This window comes from Macrotis lagotis, chromosome 4, assembly GCF_037893015.1.
Source record: "Macrotis lagotis isolate mMagLag1 chromosome 4, bilby.v1.9.chrom.fasta, whole genome shotgun sequence".
NCBI classification, from domain to species: domain Eukaryota; kingdom Metazoa; phylum Chordata; class Mammalia; order Peramelemorphia; family Peramelidae; genus Macrotis; species Macrotis lagotis.
The window spans coordinates 262200575-262222793 of record NC_133661.1 but is presented as its reverse complement, the minus strand read 5'-3'; the positions used below and the strand labels follow the sequence as shown (position 1 = coordinate 262222793).

The 22219-nt window shown below is 34.5% G+C and overlaps 1 protein-coding gene across 2 annotated transcripts in view; it reads left to right on the top strand.

The window, feature by feature from the left end:
• Window positions 1-22219, top strand: part of RTN1 (reticulon 1) — a 283252-nt gene that overhangs the window by 230772 nt on the left and 30261 nt on the right. The window contains exon 1 of one of the 2 annotated variants that reach the window (XM_074235925.1): window positions 10643-11173. The exons of the other annotated variant lie outside the window; for it this stretch is intronic. Coding sequence (XP_074092026.1) covers window positions 11113-11173 — 61 coding nt within the window. The 5' untranslated portion in view covers window positions 10643-11112. Of the gene's footprint in view, window positions 1-10642; window positions 11174-22219 lie in introns of those variants that run through there. 2 annotated transcript variants of the gene reach the window in all.

Genomic DNA, 22219 nt, shown 5'->3' with positions numbered 1-22219 from the left:
TCATGAGAATCCATCACTTCTGGCTAAGTATATTCTCTCTATTAGTGTTACAATTCTTGAGAGTTATTAGAGTGTTTCTCTCAGGTAGGGATATGGCCAATTTCATCTTATTGGAAAGCAGTCTCATGGTTAAATCATGAGTCTCCATCACTTCTGACTAAGTGTATAGTCTCTCTAATAGTTACAATTCTCAAGAGTTATGAGAATCTTTCTCCCTTATGGAGTTATAGCCAGTTTCATTGTATTGGATAACAATTTTTTTCTTTACCCCCCTCTTTTTTTTTACCTTTCATGTGTCTCTTGAGCATACTATTTGGTGTCTAAATTTTCTATTTAGTTCTGGTTTTCTTCATCAGGAAATATTGGAAGTCTCCTATTTTGTTAAATGTCTGTCATTTTCCCCTGGAAGAGAAGGCTCAGCTTTGCTGGATAGTAGATTCTCATCTGCATTCCGAACTCCCTTGCTCTTTGGAATATCTCATTCCAGGCCCTTCAATCCCTTAATGTTGGTACAGTAGATCCTGTGTAATCCTTACTATGGCTCCTTGGTATTTAAATTGTTTCTTTCTGGCTGCTTGCAGGATTTTCTCTTTTAACTGATAGTTCTAGAATTTAGCCTCAATATTTCCTTGGTGTTTTCATTTTAGGATCTCTTTCCAGAGGGGATCGATGTACTCTTTCAATAACCATTTTACCCTCTGGTTCCATGATATCAGGGAAGTTTTCCATCACTAAATTCTGTCATATTAAGTCCAGGCTTTTTTCCCCTTTTCAATGTTTTCAGGAATGTCATAGAATTCTCAGGTTGTCCCTTCTCAATCTATTCTGAAGGTCAGTGGTTTTTCTCATGAGGTATTTTACATTTTCTTTTAATTTTGATCTTTTGGTTTTGTTTAACGGAATCTTATTGTCTCATGAAGTCATTATTTTCCACATATTCCATTCTTTTTTTAGGGAAGAATTTTCTCCATTTACCTTTTGCAACTCCTTTTCCAATTTATCAATTCTATTTTTGAAGGAGTTTTCCATTTGCCCAAGTGTAGTTTTGAGAGAATTAATTTCTTTTTGTATTTTCCAAGGATTCGTTTTCCTGTTGCAAGATGTTAATTTTCTCTTGAGTTTCTTTTCCCAATTTTTCCAATTGATTTTTAAAGCCCTTCCTGATTTCTTTCAGAAAGTCTTTCTGGGCTGTAGATCAATTCATATTGTCCTCAGATCTCTCTGTGTTAAAATCTGTTTCTCCTAAGAATTTCTCCATTGATTCCCCCCTTTCCAATGGCCTTTCTTCATTTTCCTAGGATCTTGTGTTGGGGAGAGGGGCTGCTCTCAGAGGTTTGCTTTTGAAAACCCTAGAGCTTTGTTCACTTGGTTCAGTAATTCCAAGGGCCGGCCAGCAGGAAGTGCTGGATGCTTTCTCTGGAGTGTTTGAAGCCCTCTCCCTAATCTTGGAGAGAGTAAGGAGGGAGGGAAGAGTGGCAGCAGGGTCTGAATTGTCCTTGAACAATGGACTGGGCCCTGGGGGAGGGTGGTTGGGAAGAGGGCTCAGCAAAAAGTATGGAGCTCAAGTCCTGCACCCAGCTGGTCATTTTCCAGGAGTACTCAGCATGTCTCTGTGCTGAAACTCACCCTTTGACAACTGGGGCTCATCAGAGTTCCTCTCCCATGGCCAAAGATTCCACACCTAAAGTTGGTCCTTGGACCCACGACTCACCAAAGTCTTTGAGGCTAAGTCTGGTCTGATGGCTTCACCCCACTACTATTCCTGCACTCGCCCTCTGATCTCCATTCCTTGTTCAACCACAGTCCTCTGAGACAGACCTTGTTTGTAGGTTTTTTCTCCTAGCTTCTTTTTCTTCGTTTTGTGGGTTGAATTTCTGTTAAGAGATTTCTTTCATATTATTTTTGAGGGGAACTAGGAGCACTTGACAAAGTACCTGTCTTCTCTCCACCATCTTATCCAGAATGTCAGTCCTATGTCTTTTAATGCTGTTTTATGCTTTTTTAATAACATCACCCAGGATCCTATACTCTTAATTATTTTTTCATTCATTCTGCTTTTATATCACTTAAATTTCTTTCAATATTGTTCCCTCTTCTCCCAGAGAATCATCCTATTTAGCAAAAAAATAAAGAAAAAAGGAAGAGGAAAAAATCAGTAAAACACATAAGACAGGTATGAAAATACATAAAACGTTCCATATCGGTGGATTTTCCACATGTCTATAAAATAATTTGTCTTTTCATTCCTCTTTGAGGGCTATGCTTGTTCTTTGAAGTTAGTTAACATTCACTTTCAATTTTTGATGTTACACATATGTTATGTATACATATATATGTATATAGAGATGCATTTATATTTTTAGTCATTGTGTATCTGTGACCCTGCTTAATTAACATTCACTTTCAATTTTTGTTGTTACTTATATGTATTATGTATATATACATATATAAGTATATAGAGATGCATTTATATTTTTAGACATTGTGTATACTTGACCCTGCTTAATTCTCCCTTTATCAGTCCAATTAAGTCTTTCCATGCTTCTCTATATTCATCCATTATATCCCTCATTTTTGACGACACAGTAATATTCCATTACATGCTCAGCCATGTTTAATCAATGATCATCTACTTCATTTTCAGTTCTTTTCTACTATAAAATATGCTTTATAAATATTCAGGCATATATGGGGACTTTCTTCTTATCAGTGGTTCCTTGGTCTATACTCCCCAAAATCTCCTTTTTTTTTTGTTGTTTGCTACAGAGCCTCTATCATTTTAGAGATGCATGATCCAGTTTCATCTTAGCATATGCCAAGTTGTTATGGGCACCCACTTCTGTGCCACGAGAGAAAACAGGACTGCTCTAAGAGGACAAACTTATAGACATCTTAAATCTAAATCTGGTATAATTTCATAACCACAAATGCAACTCTGACATTCAAAGAAAGCATGAAGTAGCATCTTAAGCAAGAAATAGAACCCATATTTAGAACCATTAACACTTCCAATTTTCCTTGGTCTAATTTTCTTCTGACATGAAGAGTAAACCGGCCTAAACTTTAGAGATTAGCATTTGGCTCTCTACAAAAACGTATTGTCCTTGTTTTCTATTTTTTGCATGCCACACATAGCCATCATTATCATGCATATTTCTAGGCTTCCAGTCACAGGTGGCAATAGAAAGGGGAAAGAAAAAAGGTATTTACTCCACTTTTGGACAAGCTCAAATGTATTTTCCTTAATAAAAGAAGTTTAAAAAACTGGAAGTTTGGCTCATAAATACAGTGCTGTCTTCCCCTTCTCTTGGCAGTGAGGTGAATTAAATTGATCAGAGTCTTGAACATAAAATATTTTCTCTCCTTCACTGGTTTCTTGCTCCAATAATTTTCTTCATTGGATGAGCATCTTTTAAAAGGTCATCTAACAGTTTCTCTCACACTAATGTGTTTCCCTATAATGTCACATTCTTAGGAATGTTAATACAAATGCTGCAGCTTCCCAACACCATCTCCACTCACCCAGCTGTACCTAGCCAAGCCAATGTCTTACCTATATCTGGAAAACAGCATTCTCTAAATAGAATAACTAATTTATCTCTTTTACCTTCAGTGTATCTTGGTGTACCCTCCTGTGAAGAGTACCTGAGAAAATTGGAGGAAAAATATTCCTTTGCCCTTCTTGAACATTCAGGTCTTAAACAGAGAAGCTTTGTTTATTCATTCTTATTTACCTGTATACTTGTTTTTACCTTACTGGCTCATAAAACTGCTATGCCACTAAGCTAATTTTTGTTTTTAACATTTTCTTTGTTATAGATTAGGGTTTGTTTGTAAATCTGCATTTCAATTCCTCAAGGAAGGATTTTTTCTTTTTCTCTTTACCTGACACCTAGTAGGCATTTAAGCTTATTTAAAGAATGAATTAATATTCTAAATATTCAATGAGATCATTGCTTTCAGTCTGGTTTCTGAATCTTATTCATTAATATACTTTCAATGGAGGAAATGGTTTGAGGAAACTTTACATGAAAAACTGATTAAATATTTATTAATTTGGAATGTATTTCTTCTGTTAAGGCACAGATTTTTGTAAAGACTGTATCATCTATTTAGGAGTCAGAGTAAAAACATGACTTGAAGTTACAAAAATAGCAGGCAAGCTTATTAATTGTTACAGTAGTAATACATAGATACATGCACAGAATTTAGACACATGCCAGCACACCCCAAAACACACATAGCTATAGATTTGTGATATTCCCCAAATATATAGATATATATATGAATCATATATATTTATATTTTCATATAAATGTATAATTCACAAAATAAATTGATCGAATATTTCTTAATCACAGAATTTAAAAGGAAATAGAGGTAGCTATGTTTCTGATATGAGAGGTCTCTCACTTGTTACTGTAATAAAGAGTCTATAACTAGTGGAAGAAAATATGAATATATATAAAAGATGGATCTCAATCAATCAGCAAGTATTTATTTCTCTATTACATTCTAGTCATTGGTCCAATAATTGGTACATTTATTGAGTGCCCACCAGATTTAGAGTTCTCTTTTATTATGATGTGTCTTGTTCCAGACTCCTCATTTTTCAGAATCCTATTATCTTATTAAGATCCACTGGTTTTTTTTGGAAGCATCAGAAAGTTCTAAACATTCCTCTATGGAAATAGTAATTCGAGTATGTCCTCTTCTGTTAAGCTACTTTGTATTTATTTTCTATTTAATTTTCTCATATTTATGTTACTTTCTCTGAGGAGAATGTAGACTTCTTGAGGGGAGGGATGGTTTCATTTTTGTCTTTGTATCTCTTAATCCTAATACAGTGTTGCAGAGGAAATGATAAGCAGAGAAAATGTTATGCTAGCCCTTCTGTATTGACCTTGTGTTAATAAAATATCATCTTGTGCCGGCCCATATTAGGTGTCTAATACTTGTTTGTAGATTGAATTGAAAGCAGTAGCTAATGGTGTGATTCTGATTAAAATCATTTAATCTCTCTAAGTATTAATGTCCTCACAGAGAAAATTGGGAGTGAGACTTGATGGGGCTTTCAGATCACTTATCTCTAATCCATACCTGATGCAAAACTCTATACCTATAATCTATACCTATCTATCTATCTATCTATCTATCTATCTATCTGTCTATCTATAATTACATGTTCAATCATCATCTTTTTCCCAAATTGAAATTATCTTTCCACTAAAACCTGTTCCCTTTCTCCTGTATTCCATTCTTTCAATGATGTTGGCATTTTTTTAAAAAAAAAAACCTTTTAGCCTAATTTTAACCTGGAAGCATTCTTAGCTCTTAAAGTAAGAGTTGTGATGTAATTAGTCAATCAAAAAGCATGTATTAAGTACCTACAATGTGTCAAAATACTGTCACTGGGGACACTAAAAGATTAATCCCTGCCTTCCAGGAGCTAACAGTATAATCTAGTAGTGCTTTGAGAATTTCAAAGCACTTTACATGAATTATCTCATTTGATTCTCTCCTCCCCATGTTTAATGTCACTGACTAAAAAAAAAGCTGTCCATAGATGGTTACAAGAGTTAGTATGATTCCTCAGTAGAGTTTACCAGCTATTTTCGGGCTATTACTTGCTGTCAGGAAATGCAAGTCTAGATCAAGAAAAGACTGTGGCCATATTAGCTTCAGGTACAGACTTGTCATCTCTAATTAGGTGAGCTACTTGAGTCCTAGGCCTGAAGTGAGCCTCTGGCATGAAGAGGTTTCTGAAGTATAGTACAGAAAATCTGGAGAAGAATGAAGTCTTGTATTAATTTTATACAAATTTAATATCTTCTTATTTTAGTAGCTATTTATTAGTATTTTTTAGATATTAAAATAAAAATAAAATAAAATTATTCATTAGTATCTCATATTTTAAATATAAGCTCCTGAGTTCCAATCGGGCCTCTGACATTTAATAATTACCTAGCTGTGTGGCCTTTGGCAAGTCACTTAACTCCACTACCTTGCAAAAACCTAAAAAAAATGAAGAACTCAAGTATATTGGTCTTTAATTTTTATTTTATTCTAGTATTATAATACTAAAGCTTTCATTCTTATGCTTGGAAAAAACAAACAAAACTAAAACAACTACAACAACAACCAAAGTAAAACCTGTAATCACTGAGATTTATATTTCCACAGAAATGATGAATTATTTAAGATATATTTGGAACTTGTCATTAGACTTTTACTTATCACCTGTGAACCTTGAAACTTGTTTTTATCTGTAAGGCTGTATTCTCAGCCTGTACTAGGATCCTCTGATATAAAACTGGAATCCTTTATTTAGTATTGTCTCAATGCAACATAGGTCAACTTCTGATTCACAAGTATAATTCTACTAACACAACAGTTAGAGATCTAGAACACACATGTACACACAGAAACATTCACAAACACATACAGATGTATTAGGAGAACAATAAGTTGAGTGAATGGAAAATTATAGAAACCAAATAAGGAATAAGTTGGCTTAAAGGCAAGAAATATGGTAGAAAATGCCATTCTATTTTCTGTAAGGAATGTTCCTCTGTCTGGTAGTTCATCAGTATCTTCTATGGCATAAGATTAGTGTTAACATTGATTAGTAATCAATGCCAGACTTGTTAATGCTCTTACCCAATATACAGGGCTAAAGCTAACTACTAGCACTCTTTGTTGATAAGTGCATGATACCTCTACCTACATAAAGTATTAAATTGCCTACCTACATAAAGTATTAGACTTCATATATTGCCAGAATTTCACTAAAAGTAGATATGGAAACATTACATTATCCTAATCACAATGTATAGAGGTCTGGCTCCTGGAATCAGGTGGACCTGAGCACAAATCCAGTCTTAAATGCTAGCTCTATTACCTTGATCAAGTCATTTAGCCCCAGTTTGCCTCAATTTACTAACTTGTCAAATGAGCTAGAGAAAAATATCAAGCTACTCCACTGTCTTTGCCAAACAGATTTCAAATGGGAAACAACTAATTGAATAATAACCAACAACAATCACTATTCTCTCTCTTTCCATGACCACTTTAATTTGGTGTTTTCCATCCAACACAGGACATAAAATTTTAAGGGACCTTTGGTTATAGTTGCCTTATTTTACATATAAATTATCTAAGATCCAGGAAATTAAGTGTCTAAGTCAAAGTAACGGGGTAAGATTTGAACATAAACCCTATCACTTCAAGTTGATCTTGTTTTCCAGGACACTATATTTTTCTCCTTTAGCAAGAGAGTTAAATGATGATTATGAACATCCTTTTCCTTTTTTAAATGAATCTCCAAATATTACTAGATTTTTAATATACATTTTTGAAATGCAGTTTTTCAAGAAACTCTGAACTACTCTTATGAGCAGCATAATTTAGAAAATGTTTTATAATAATACATTCTTTGCTTCTGACACAATCCCCCTGTAATACAGGTGAGGAAACATTTCCAGTGAGATGTCAAATCATGATCTGGTAATTTGATAAAGCATCTTCAAGCCTAAAACTGTCTAAGATGTGATACCAGGGCACTCTGGCTCATAAGTTTATGCCCTATAATGGGAAAAAAAACCATAGATAAACAAAGGTTATTTTTTAAAGTTCATGTTCTTTGTAAACATCATTAATGCATCATCTTGAAAGTTTGTATTTTAAGGGGTGGCTAGGTGGTGTAGTGGATAAAGCACTGGCCTTGGACTCAGGAGTATTAGGGTTCAAATCTGGTCTTAGACACTTAATAATTACTTAGCTGTGTGGCCTTGGGCAAGCCACTTAACCCCATTTGCCTTGCAAAAACCTAAAAAAAAACCCCCAAAAAAGAAAGTTTTATTTTAGCCCAGAATTCATTGTTAGTATAGGATATGTTTGTAAGGAATGAGAAAGTAATTAGTTCTTTGAAGACAACTAAAAGGAAAATAGAAAAAGAAAGGTCTAATAGGAGTATGATAAAGTTATAAAGAACATTACTTAGGGAAATGTTGTGGTCCAGAGAGGTCAGATCTCAGCAGACTTGCCTTTTTTTTCCTTGAGTGTTCCTCTACTTCGAGGCAAGGAAGAAACCTGAGCAAAGTTAAGAGGCAGAGTGAGTTTTCTGCCTCAACATCCTTTTCCCCAAGGCTTCCTATCCTTCTATAAGACCTCCAGACCTAGGGCCCTCCTTTGACAGGATACCTATGCAGGCTTCCCTTATAAATCAGTGCTTCATGTAGCAAATCTAGTTAAATTATTACCCTTGCTCTTGTACCCACTATACTCAGGGCTTGTTAGAAAATTTGATTAACTACTTCACATTGAGATTCATAGATGACAGATTCAGGTATTATAACTTTCTGAGACAATTCTAATACTGCACAATGTATGATCTCTATTGCTGAAATACCAGGCACCATGACAGCAATTATTTGGAGGAAGGGAGTTGTTTATTGTTTTTTTTAGTAGGCCTCCTCAAATTACATGATGTAGGTCACCACTCTTGGTCTAGCATGGCAAAATCAAATGAAGGCCAAAAGAAGAATTAAAGAGGAAGAGAGTAGACAAATAAGAAAAAATCAGTATAGACAGAGATCTTAAAAAGTTAAAAGGAAGCTCAATGAGGAGCCATGGGAACAATGTAAGAGAGGGAGAGTAGGTTTTAATTAATAGGCATGAAAAGTGGGTCACATTGTTTCTTGTTTTCAGGGCTGTCTGTAATGGATAGTCAGGACTTCTAAGTCTTAGTTCAGCTGTCCAGGAATAATTCATTTCTTGGTAATAGGAAGAATTGTGAAGATCAAGGCAATGCTGGAAATCTGAGTCCTTTTTCTACCACCAACTTCAATATTTAGGGGAAATATTATTTTTACTCCTTAATTTAATTTTTATTTGCCCCCTTTATTTCTTATAAAAACTGCAAAAATGGGGTGGTTAGGAGGTGCAATGGATAGAGCACTGACCCTGGAGTTCAAATCTGACCTCAGACACTTAATAATTACCTAGCTGTGTGGTCTTGGGCAAGCCACTTAACCCTATTGCCTTGCAACAAACAAAAAAAACTGCAAAAAGATAATCTATGACATTTTGACATTCCTGTAATATTGGCCTTTTTTCCTTCTGTTTGTATAATTTTGTTTACTTCCAAATGATAAACAGACCTTGGTAGTTTGCCTTTACTAAATCTGATTTATTCACATCTTTCTTTAATGATAAAGATTGATCAGTGATCACTCTGCTCTGAAGGAGGCCATGAACTTTGATTGTTTTTTTCTTTGTATGCTCAATCTCTTTTACAGTGCCTTAAAAGGAGCAAACACTTAATAGGTATTTTTAAAATTAGATTGGTGAAAAATGTGATTACCGATTATACCAAGTAGAGACTATGGAGGCTGATTATACTCAACTTCTACTGGATCACCTGTATAATTCTGTTTTGGAATCAGTACTGGGAATGTTTGGTCCAGATTGGGACTTGTCCTGGGAACCCACTATATCTTGGAGCAACCAGTATACACTGTCAGCAGCCCAACATTGGTCCAAACCTGACTAAAATACCAAGCCTAGATACTAGTCAAGGTTTTCCAGGAATTTCAGTTCACTCTGGGATGGACATTAATATTTCAGTCTTGATTTCTTATAGTCAATTAGGCTAAAAGATTCATTTCTGAAAAGCCCCCAACTCCTATAAGGTTCCAGAAGCAAACTATCTCCCAAGTGGTCTTCACCTCCCCACCCCTATTATCTTGTAAACCTAGGGGAACCTAAAATTATACAGGTGATCCAGTAGAAGTTGAGGTCAATCTGCCTTCATAATCTCTACTTGGTGTAATCAGTTATCAAACTTTTCATCCATCCAACTAAAAACATTTATTCAGGGCTCACTCTTTTTCAGAAACTGTACAATGGAGTGGGCATACAAAGTCAAAGTATCTGATCTGAAGAGTTTACCTTCAGCTGGAAGATTATTTAATGAATCAGCAGCTGAAACTTGTTGAATGACTATTTTTCTCTACTCACCCATTTCACTTTCTATTTATTTACCCTTTTCACTTTGTATTTATTTAGTTTTGTTGGGTGAAAAACATAGTTTGCTTAAATCTAAAATCTGAAAAGGGCAGTGGGGTGGCACAGTAGATAAGAGTGTCAAACCTGAAGTCAAGAAGACTCATCCCCAAATTCAAATCTGGCCTCAGACACTTAATTAGCTGTGTGACCCAGGCAAGTCACTGAGCCCTGTTTGTCTCAGTTTCTTCATCTATAAAATGAGCTGGAGAAGAAAATGGCAAACCACCCCCATATCTTTGCCTAGAAAACTCCCCAAAGGGGTCATAACCAGATAAAGCTGAAATAAATGAACAGAAAAAAAAATCTGAAATCTCCCTATCTCAGGTATATTCAATACTATTTTTCCATGGACCAAGAACTAAAGAATATTCATTTAATTTAGGGAGGTTTATGCTTCAGATTTGTTTTGATGTTCAGTAGGCTTTTTATTAGGGGGTAGGGGGTGGGGGTGGGCAGTGAGTGAATAGTTTTATTTTAGGTTCATTCGGCTTTAGAAAACTTGACCAACAAATGATTAAACCAAATTGTAATGTATTTCAACTTAAGCCACAGAAATGACTGGATTTTTTTTCAGATCCTTAAGAAATTACTAGAAAATTATTATTTAAAGCTATAACTAATCATAGGAAACACCTGGCAAGCTCTCTTTCCCACTCCCCTATCCCCATTGCATTTGATTTCCCTTCCCTGTCCTACCAGTTTGATTTTGTGCTTTTTTCCCACTCAGAATTCGTTAACCATTTCGGGGGGTGACAAATCTGAACTGCCCAACAAATGCATTTAATTTGCAAGGCAACTGCATCCTTTTTCATAGGCAACAGCTCCCCAGGGCAATCCCATCCCAGTGCTGATTTGCTGCAGTGAAGACTGCAGCACTTCCAATATGCCCTCCCCCTTCGCCTGTTCTGCTTACAGCATCAGTCTGTAGCCAGTGCAAGGAAGCAGTGATACCCACTAACCTATTCATGCCTTGGAATGCTTAAATGTTAGCAGAGTAGGTATCCCGACAGAAAGCAACAGAGAGACTTCCTTCGCCACCCCAAGATGCAGGCCAGTGCTGATTCTACCAAGATGGACTGTCTGTGGAGCAACTGGAAATGTCAGGGTATTCAATTTATTCTTGTAATGCATGCCTACAGTGAAATGGTGAAGCCTGCATGGGAGAATCTCATAGAAGTACTTCATCCATTTTGTATTGTTTCACCTGTGGGACCTTTGCATGCTTTTGTAACTAAGAGCTTTTGACGGGAGTGGTAAATCTGTTTATTTTAAACTCAAAAATTGGTTATGGATTTTCTGTTTTGCCGTCTGATTTTCATTTTGGGATGTGTTATGTGATGCTTCATCCTGGAAGCTCCTTATAGAAGCATCACTCTTTTACCTATCATTTGTTTAGGCTTTACCCATCTCTGGGGTTTCTTGCTAGGTTCTGGCTGACAGCTTTCCCCCTGGAAGTGTTACATACTACATTTATTTCTACTGAGAGAATGAAATCTCCTAGAAGTCCTATTTCAGAGAGCTCTCTAGTGCATCCTTTTAGAAAGGGACACACCCATTCCAAGGTATGTCTTTGTGGTCAAACAAAAGAGACTGGGACAAGGGAATAGCTTTCACTGTTCTGAAAAAGATTGTGGCGTAGCTATATATTATTGTGCAATTGAACGTGACTTTTTTCAGTTTGCCAGTGAGATAATGATGTGGCTTGTATTTATTAATAAAGTACAATGGTGTGAGAAGCATCTGTTAAACAATTAAGGAAAAATCAATGCACAGTCCTAGTTACCCTCTGGCATAATGGATTTTTTTCAGAACAGTCTATATTGGAACTGGGTGTGGCTACCCTCTAGCTTCCCTTAGATTTCTTTTCAGCCATTTTTATTCAGCCTCACACTTCACAGCTAACACTCATCCATCCTTTGTTGTTAGAAAACTCTGCCTAACCTTGTTCAGGGAAGAGATTACCAGGAGAAAGTGATTAATTGCAAAAATGCATCTTGTGCCATAATCTTGGGAGCTGATCTTTTAGAATTGGAAAATAGCAGTTGTGAAGAAAGCATAAATGGTTTGTAGAATACATTACACTCTAACAGCATCTGATTTTACATAGCTGGCTATACTCCCATTATAGTCTTGCATCATGGACAGAACAGAAAGCCTTTTTGTCTGTAAAATAGTCCTAGGTCCTTTGTATCTTTTATCTTTAACAAAGAGAAAGTGAACATAAACCTTCAGAATTAAAGGCACTGTTACTTTTCTATTGTGGGTTTGTTTTTATATTTTTTTTTTGCTTGTTTTTGTGGTTGTTTTGGGGGGTTTTTTGTGTGTTTTTGTTTTTTGGTAGTGATCCACATGAAACACCAGAATCTTTTCTGTAGATTCAGAGGGATGGATCAGGAAGTCAAGTAGCCACAAAGTAAACAGTAAACAGATTTTGACAATGTAACCCCCAGGAGGTCATAGACTCTTTAGCTAATGCTTAGAGCAAGGGTTTTTAGAAAGTGATGCCTTCTCTCCCAAGCAGCACACACTCATTATGGACCTTGAGAGTTTTCACGTAATACTTTATTTTACCATTTAAAAAATTGATCTTATTAGCTATTTGTTAACTAAAGAATAAAACAAAATATTCCCAATAGTGCATAGTGCAATTTCAATCCCATGCTTCCTTTGGATTTGTAGGGCTTAGTTTTATGTAGTATTTGGACAATCCAAATAGACATTTGAACTTCTTAGTAAGAGTAGACACTTACTAATAAAAACATTTATTCAATGACTTTGTATACTTGCAGGATCCAGGACATTATTTAGATATTCAAATACAATTTAACCCTTGATTTTCCTTCAATTGATCTTTTTGTTTACATTTAAAACAATTCATTCTACTAGGTCATTTGTGATAAAAAAAACAAAAGTTGAGAAGATTCTATTTATTCACATCTAGTTATAAATTATAGTTAAGTAGTATGCTTTTTGTAAGATATCATTTTAATTGAGCTTTGTGTCTTTAAAACCCTTTAGTGAAAAATTCTTCATCATCTAAAATATCACTAATTTTCATATATTATAATTAATTCAGTATCATTCAGATATTCTATTGTTATCATTTGTTTTTATATCATCTGTAGTTCCAAATATATTTTTCTCACATCTCCTATTTAACCAGTCATCTATTGCAACAAAGAATAAGAAAGGAAAAATCAATTCACCAAAACCAACATATAAACAGTGTTTGATAGTATTTGCAATAGTCCACACCTGTAGTATTCCTCCTCTTCAAAGAAGAATAATTTTCTCAAGGGTCTGTCTGTCTCTCTCCATCCCTATGTCTTTTTCCTATGACCCTCTTTTTTTCCTCCCCTGCCTTTCTTATCTTTACCATGCTGAAATGCAGGGACCAGCCATGAGTCCAATTCCATTAATGATCACCACCCGCTCCATTTCCATCCTGTGTTAGTGTATCCTTCCTTCTGATGTCTGGAGGTCCCCAGTTCCCAGGGGCTCACCCTCTTAATGGTGAACTTCATGTGCACACACATTTGGCATAACCCACTTAAGCTTAGCACTTCTGAGCTTAAGCTATCATTTTGCTAGCCTCAGTTTCCATGCAACATGATACCTGGCTATTTTCTCAACTCAATTCAGGGCCAAGTTTCATTATAATGATACAGCATTCAGTTTTGACAAAAACAGTATTTTAAAAAATTAAAAATCACCCAAAACTCCAAGATATGTAATATTTGTGACTGAAAATTATTTCCTTCACCAAAGGAAGAACTTGTCAACTAATCCAAGCCTATTTTTATCCTGGTAAATATTCTTCCATGTGTTCCCTTCCCTTCCCATATAGCTTTTTTAATCTTCATCAAAATCATTTTTTTCTTATCTAGAAAAGTAAACTTAAAAATAAATTCATACTATAGAATGTACATGTGCAAAAGTCATGTAGAAGTATTGCAGGCAGTAAATAAAATGTAAAATAAAATAAATAAATATAAGTAAATAAAATAACATTTGTGCATGTAATTGCAATGACTACTGATGTGTTATTAATAATGCTTTTATTGCTAAGGAAGATTTTACTTTGCTTTAATATAAATAATAAAGACTTGTAGATTCCTTCATTTTACTATTTTCTTTTTAACTTTTAAATATTTGGTGGAGAAATTGGAATGAATTGAATATTTTATAAGTATCATGATGAAATGTGTCATAAAAATAATATTGCCTATATTCAATCTCAGCAATTTTTTTATTTTCATGCTCAAACTGCATTAAATTTATGTTATAAAAGAGGAAGACAAAGGCTATTCTTACTAATTATTGACTTCTTATAATGGAAAACACAAAATAAACAAACTTAGATACCAATGACTTCATAGGCATGAAATGGAAGGGAAAAATTAATGTGGGAAAGTGAAATAATGCAGATGTGACCAAGATAGATTGCGAGAGGGAGGATGTATTCTCAACAGGTTTTAAAATATGAATCATCTAGACAAACAGGATTTTTTTTTAGCTTTAAGCATAAAGACAAATATTTCAACTGAGAACAACAGCAGAAACCCAAGGAGAATGAAAAAATTCTAAATCTCATTTCTCAATTCTAGGTATTGTAACATGTAAAGTCAAGTACAGACTAGGGTAATTATGTGATCTAAATCCAAGTCTCACTCTGATAGAAATACAATTTAATTAGAATCTTTCCAACAAGGTAATACCATGGACAGTGCTTGTCCTGGAGTTGGCAAGACCTGAGTTAAAATCCTGCCTCAAACCTTTACTAATTGTTTGATTTTTGGTCTCCCCAGCCTCAGTTTATTCATCTGCATAATGGCTCCTACCACACAGAGATGTGAGAGTTAAATTGATATAACCTATATAAGTTGCTTTGAAAAATCCTAAAGCCCAATATAAATGCTAGCTATTACTATTGGTTGCCTCTTCATGCTCAAATCCACTAAGTTCAAATTTATTTTATCTATGCTCTCTCTTAACTACTTTTACCCTAGCAAAGAAAACATAGAAATGAAAAGTACATTTTTTCAAGGGGTGTGGCACAATGGCATTCATTTCACAAATAAAACATTGCCCCTGCTATGTTTGCTACCCTGAATTTTTCTTTCTGTGTGGAATGGAATGACTATAAATAATGACCAAATAATGACCCTAGAACATATTTATTTCATAAGGATCAAAAGAAATGTCTCCCTTTGGAAACAGTTTCTAATAAAATGAAACTCTTCCACCCAAAATAACCCACAAATATTTAAACATGTGTGAAAAATCATCATTGAAACTAACATTTTACGCAGATGATAAATCATTCATAGTTTAAGGATATGTAATAAATATTATATTGGTAAGGAACTTTTTCATTACCCATAATAATATATCATAGATCAGCATAAAACTATAGCATATCTTGTCTTCTCAATGGATGGGGAAGGGAATAGAGAGAGGAAAAGAATTCGAAACTGAAAATAATAAATAAAATAAAGCAACTAGGATTGGTTTTAAAAAAAACTTTGAATGTCAAATGAAATACTAATCTAATTGAGGAATATGCTTGAAAAATCTGAAAATAAATCTCTTATTATATAGGTGGGAAATGCAATTAAGAAAAATAGGTAATTTCTGAGATGAACTGGAATTTTATGCAGGTATGTATGTATGTATATAATGTTATAAAATGGGATAACAATCCTTCCATTATTTATTTGTAGAGTTGCTTTGAGAAAAGTACATATAGTTCTGAATAAAAAAATAAATATATGCATACGATACTGTTTTTTAAAAAATAAAATAATCCAATCCACTAGATCATTTGTGATGAGGAAAACAAAAGGTTTTTATTTACATCTATTTATAAATTATAAACTTGCATGCCTTTTATAGGGTATCATTTTAATTGGGCCATGTGTCTTTAAAACCCTTTAGTGAAAAATTATTCTAGTCATCTAAAACATTATCATTAATATTTATCATATATTACACATATATCCAGATATCACAATATGATGTCATTTTTAGAAGCAAGGAAAAGTATAATCTACAATTTCAATGGGAGGAAACTCCCAGTGCAGAAACCCTTCTCCTACAACACAGATTAGCAATTGCTTGGCAACTTAAGAGAGTTTTCAAGAGTTCCTTGGGGAACTGAGAGGTTAAGGGAATCACTAGAGTATCGAGTAACTTGGATTTCAAATTCATCCTTTGAGATATCCCTGGGATACCTACTTATACAAGCTTGAACTGCAATCCACTGGATAGCAGGATTGACAAAAAATCTGAAAAGACTGAAATGATGGCAAGAATTTAATAAATTGTTTAATTTTTAAAAGACATTTGATAGGATTAATAAAGGTCAAGTGGCTAAAACATTGTGTAGTGGGACAAGGTCAGTAGAAATGAATAGTATGAGGCAGCTTTCCCTGACCAAACGCCAGTGTAATTAATTGAATTCATTAGTACTGTAGTAATAAAACTGTAATATCACTGGAAGTGACTCAAGAGTATGTTTAGTTCTGTCATCCCAGCTTCTTTTTACCCAGCAAGAGACCAGAGCACATCTATTACCAGATGTTGCCCAAATTCATGCTCAGTCACACTACTCTTACATTTTTGTTGTTCAGTTATTGTATCTGATTTACTTTCAAAAAACATATCAGTATCTGTTCTTTTTCTTTTTAGCTTCTGTTGTTTGCCTATTTTTCTTATTTACTTCTGTTTTCCTTTTCTTGAACCAACTTCATTCACTTTTCCTTTTTCTCCTTATATTTACTATACCTCTTTTCCCATAAGACAAGGGCTGTCAGAAAGCAATTATGGGAAGACATTGACTTTACTTGCCCTGTATAGATTCTGACGTTCCACTCTTAATGAGGGTTATCAGGGAGGATTTAAAAAAAATAGTCCATCTATCTCCTTACTTACTAATAGAACCTTGGACTATTATCAATTTATACCAAGAAGATCCAGAACAGAAAAAATTCTGAAGGTGGTAGAACAGACCTATGGCCCCTAGCTTTCAAGTCTAGAATATGGCAAGTCCTAAGGAGCTTTACCTTTAGTACAATTTAAAGTTTTAACATTAGCCCATTACACTTGGCCTTGGATATAAAGATATGTATAGGCATATGCAATAATAAACTTGAGTTATTGTAAGGTAAAGTGGGTATTATTTCCATAGGATTCATCTAGTCCAATCTCCTCATTTTTTTGTAGGGGAAAACTAATGTCCAGAAAAGTTACGTAACTTGACTAAAATCATAAAGATCTAACATGATGGGAAAAGACAACTGCCTTTGGGACTCCCAAGGGTTCATGACACTTGCTCTTTCCTATTACCCTCTACCCAAGTGTGTAATTATATAGAGAGAAATCCTAGATTTTCGGTAAGTAAAGTGGTTCACCAATTCTCACTTTCATGGAACAAAGAATTTTATCTCCCCAAAGAAGGATCTGAAGTTAAAAAAGAATAGAATACAACAAAACACCACCAACAGCAAAAGAAACATAATGAACAAATATGATTCAAGTTTGGAACAAATACTTTATTTCAATGCAAAAAAATGGGAGGAGGAACCACTAGAGAAAGAATAGTGTATATATAACAGAATGAGTAAAAGAAATTAAGTAGCATCATTACTAGCATAATTCTAGGAAGGCTAGTATTCAAACCTCATTGGGACATGAAGTTTTTAGTAGGTTGCTAATTAGCCATTTCACATTTTAACTCTACTGATCACAGTCTGCTCAAATGCCAGCTGTGAGTTTTTTTTCTGGTGGTTTCTTTCTCTCCATTGCTGACTCTTCCCTTGGCACCAGTCCATTCTTGCTTCTGCTCCCTCCTGGAATAGTGAAACTGCCCTATAAAGCCATTATCCTCTGCCATCAATCATTGCCTTTCCAGGAGATGCCACTGTCATCACTTTGTTGGTGGGAGATGCTGCCACTATGAAAGCAGCCTTTGAAGTTTTTCTGAAGTTTTTTTTTTAACCAAGGGAGGGAGAACTCACAGGGAGGTGAATTTATCTTAAATATAAACATACCCATGCAGTATAAGGATTCTCTTCTTGTAGAGTATACTCTCATCATACTCTCACTTGACCTCAGAACAGCTCAGAGCCTCTTCCTTACACATCAAATTTGGAAGAAATGGGGGGGGCAATCATTCCTTTAGTACATCCCTTGAATCCTGTCTTAGCAGTCAATTAGAATACTCAACCCATTTATGAGTCTGACCTGTCCAATAGCTGACTCCAATGCCCTTTCCCCAAATTTTCACATGCTCACCAAGAATAAGGGAGAATTCATCAAAGATTTTGGAGAGGACTGGTAGGAGAGTCCCTGGGATACCTACTATGCAAGCTGGGATTTTTGACTCAGATCACATGTCAGCAACCAAGACCATGCTACCATTTTATAAATGAAGAAACTGTGTTTATATATGTGTATATATTGAATATATATATATATATCCATTTGTGCATGAGTGTTTATCTGTACATATCATGTGTCTTATATATACATTGTATATATGAACATATTTCTGTATAAATCATATCTATTTCTATGCATGCATGTCATATAGATATGTATTAAATATTGATTACAATATACTATACCCATGCATATACATGTGTCTGTATATGTATTCATGTTTCTACATGTGCATGCACACATGTTATGTACATAAATAAATTTTGTGTACACTTGTTTCATTGTAGGCATATGCCTACATATCTGTTTATGCCTGTGTTTATCTGTGCATATCAGATATATCTCATAGACACATTATATATATGTATGAACATAACCTATATAAATTATATGTGGCTCTATCTTTGTACCTACTATATATGTATTAGATGTTTACATATATGCACATGTGTCTACATGTGTATTCATATATTTATTATATGTCTGCACACATAAACACATCAATATGCCTGTGAATATTATCTGTGATAAATATATGCATTTCAATGATATACTTGCGTGTGTGTGTGTGTGAATATATATATATATATATATATAAATATAAAATAGAATTTTATAGAGGCAAAAAACCCAACTCAAATTGAGAAAATGTGAGTTCAAGTCTTGCCTATTAAGCATATTATTTGACCCTAAGCAAATCACGTCTCACTGTCTATTATAGTGCCCATTATTTTATTATTCCACTCACTTCCAAATAATTAGGGTTATTTTCTGGGACTATAGGAATAACTGAAAAGGGAAGCAACTGATCAACATTTCTTTCATATATGTTTTCTTTGTATGCTCAGTACTAAGCACAATGAAGGTTGACCCAAAGGAAGTACCTATCAGTTTATCAGGTGACTGATAGCTAATGTTTATGTGATGCTTTAAGGTTTGCAAAGCATTTCACGCATATTCTCATTTTGTCTAACCACATTTAGTAACAGTTGGCCTCTCACATCACCTCTTTGCCAGGGAGGGTTTGCACCTTAGCTGTTCTAGCTATCTCAGCACCTTCCAAAGCAAAAAGGCTAGGGTTCGCTAACCAGCCCCAGCAATAACCTAAGCCAAAAATCGCATTAACAATTTTGTCATCTCAGTTCATTTTTTATTATGGGTCTCTCTACCTATATCTAGGATATATATCAGAATTTATATTCTCTCTGTAACTGTCAGTCTGTCTCTCTGTCTCTTTCTCTCCCTGCTCCACTTTTTTGACTATGGGTCTTTCACTACCCAAACTAATACTAAGGGGAAAAAAAAGCTTTTGTTTTTTCCATTTTTTTTAAAGGAAGAAGCCTCAGCTTCCCCAGTCTCATCCTATGTCAAAAATATCCACATCAGTTTGTGTTTTTAGACGTTAATCAATAATAAATTATAATAGTATAGAAATTGAATGTTTACAGTTTAAGAAACAAAAAAAAATTAAGGGCTAGCTGCTTTTTGCTCAGCAGTTGAAAATGGACATTTGACTTGCGTCTTTTTCACCCTTTCCCCCACAAGGTATAAGAGAACCAGGAACTAAACTGTTAGATGATAAAAAAAACAGATAACTTGGGCTAAATCATTGTTGGAGAGAAAAGGGAAAGCTTAGTATCCCAAATACACTGACAAGTCACATTCAATAGGCCTTGTGCCTCTATCTTTCAACTTTCCTTTTCTCTGACCAGTATTCCTCAGCATTTGATCTCCAACAATTCCACTTAACCACAGGCAGAATATCCCCTGATATTGGGAAGGTTGGATTAGGTGTATACCTTTGGCACCAGTTTCAGTCCCTTTCCTCACTGTGGCTAGACAAGATGCATCCCAATGAAGTATCTTTCTTGGCGTTCTCCTCCAAAATCACATTCATTATCATGGATACTTGGAAATGCTGAGTAGAGTCTGTTTACCTGCAAATAGATCTTCCTATGTCTTATGTGTTCCTTTTGATACTCTGAGAATGGTGAGCTGAAAGAAGAGTGTTCCATGAACATAATTAACATTTTTTGAAAATGACTCTAGAGGGATAGGACAAAAGAATAATAGGCAGTAAATTACATAGGTAAGCAGGAAAATAAAACAACAGTAGAACTTTCAACATCATGAGTTACTTTTTTAAATCTCTAAATAACTTGACTACTAAGAAGGAGAGGTAATTGCAGTAGAGGGGGTGTTATATGACAAGAGAACCTATGCTTTCAGGAATTACTGATCTAATTCTAAAATGAAGTTAACATTTATAGTTTACAAAAAAGCCAACAACCTTTAAAAATATATCTATCCATACATAGCAGCAACAAATCAGATGTCATAGAATGAATGGTGGCAGTCATAGTTTAATAGAAATAATACCCAAAGCCTTTTTTCACAGAGTAGAATTTCTTGAAAGTTCTGTCCTAACATGGTGCCACTGGGCAGATAAGTAGTACAATGGAGAAAGCATTGGGACTAGAGTCAGGAAGACCTTAGTTCAAATCCAAACTCAGATACTTAGTAGTTATATGACCCTGAGCAAGTCATTTACCCTGTTTACCTCAGTTTCTCCATCTGTAAAATGACCTGGAAAAAAGAAATTGATGAACCACTTCAGTATCTTTGCCAAAAAAAAGTCACAAATAGAATCACAAAAAGTGAGACATGACTGAAAAATGATTGAACACCACCACCACCACCACAATGGAACTCTCTTAAGACCAGAAATTGAGGAACATTTGTCTATCTACAGTGATAATGAGACATCCTATTAAAAAAACCCTCTCAATAAAATATGTAATATTTTATGAATAAAATATGAATTAAAATACAAATATTTTTCCATGTCATGCATACATATTTAAATCAATATTCTTAATATTGTAACCATGAAAGAGAGGCAAATGTGACTCAGGAGTTAAACAACTAGCCTTGAAGACACAGTAAATTACAAAGCAAATGTCCATCTGTACTGATATATACAGCTCAGCACAAGGGTACTCTATCATAATAAAATCAGTTTTTAAATAATAATAATAACATTATAATCTTGATTTAAACTATGTTGTTGTTGAAAGCACATAGAAATAATACCCAAAGCTGTTTTCCACAGAGCAGAATTTCTTGAAAGTAGGTTCAGTCAATGGAGGCAAAATCCAAACCAAATGAAACAGAGTATGCATCCTTTTTTTTAAATCATTATGTCTGAATTTTATAGGAATTTTTTTCTGAAAATTTTACTCAGGATTTTTTTTATTAAATAATCATTAGATTTTAGGAACATGGATAATAATAGTGTAAAAAAATTCAAACCTTACAACATTTCTCTTCTGTTTATAAGTGAATTTTTATGTCCATGAAATTAAACATAGAACTAGTTTCTGGATTCTTCATCAAATACAATAATTTGTTCATTCAGCTCTACCAGTTTACATTTTTCAAAACAATTACTTGGCCCAAGGCACCAAAATTACTAATTTTGCAACTGTAGATCTATTGGTCATGGGGAACTGGAGCACTAAAGACCACTAAAGACCCTCAGTTCCATGGAGACTGGATTCAATCCTAGAGGAATTTGACTCTTTATGGATTTTCTGGCTCATTATACCCTGAATCTAGAATAGAACTTGAGATAATTATCTCTTAAATTAAACTTAGATCTGGTTCATGTTTAGGGTCTCCATAATCTGATGAATAGGGTCCCTTCTAG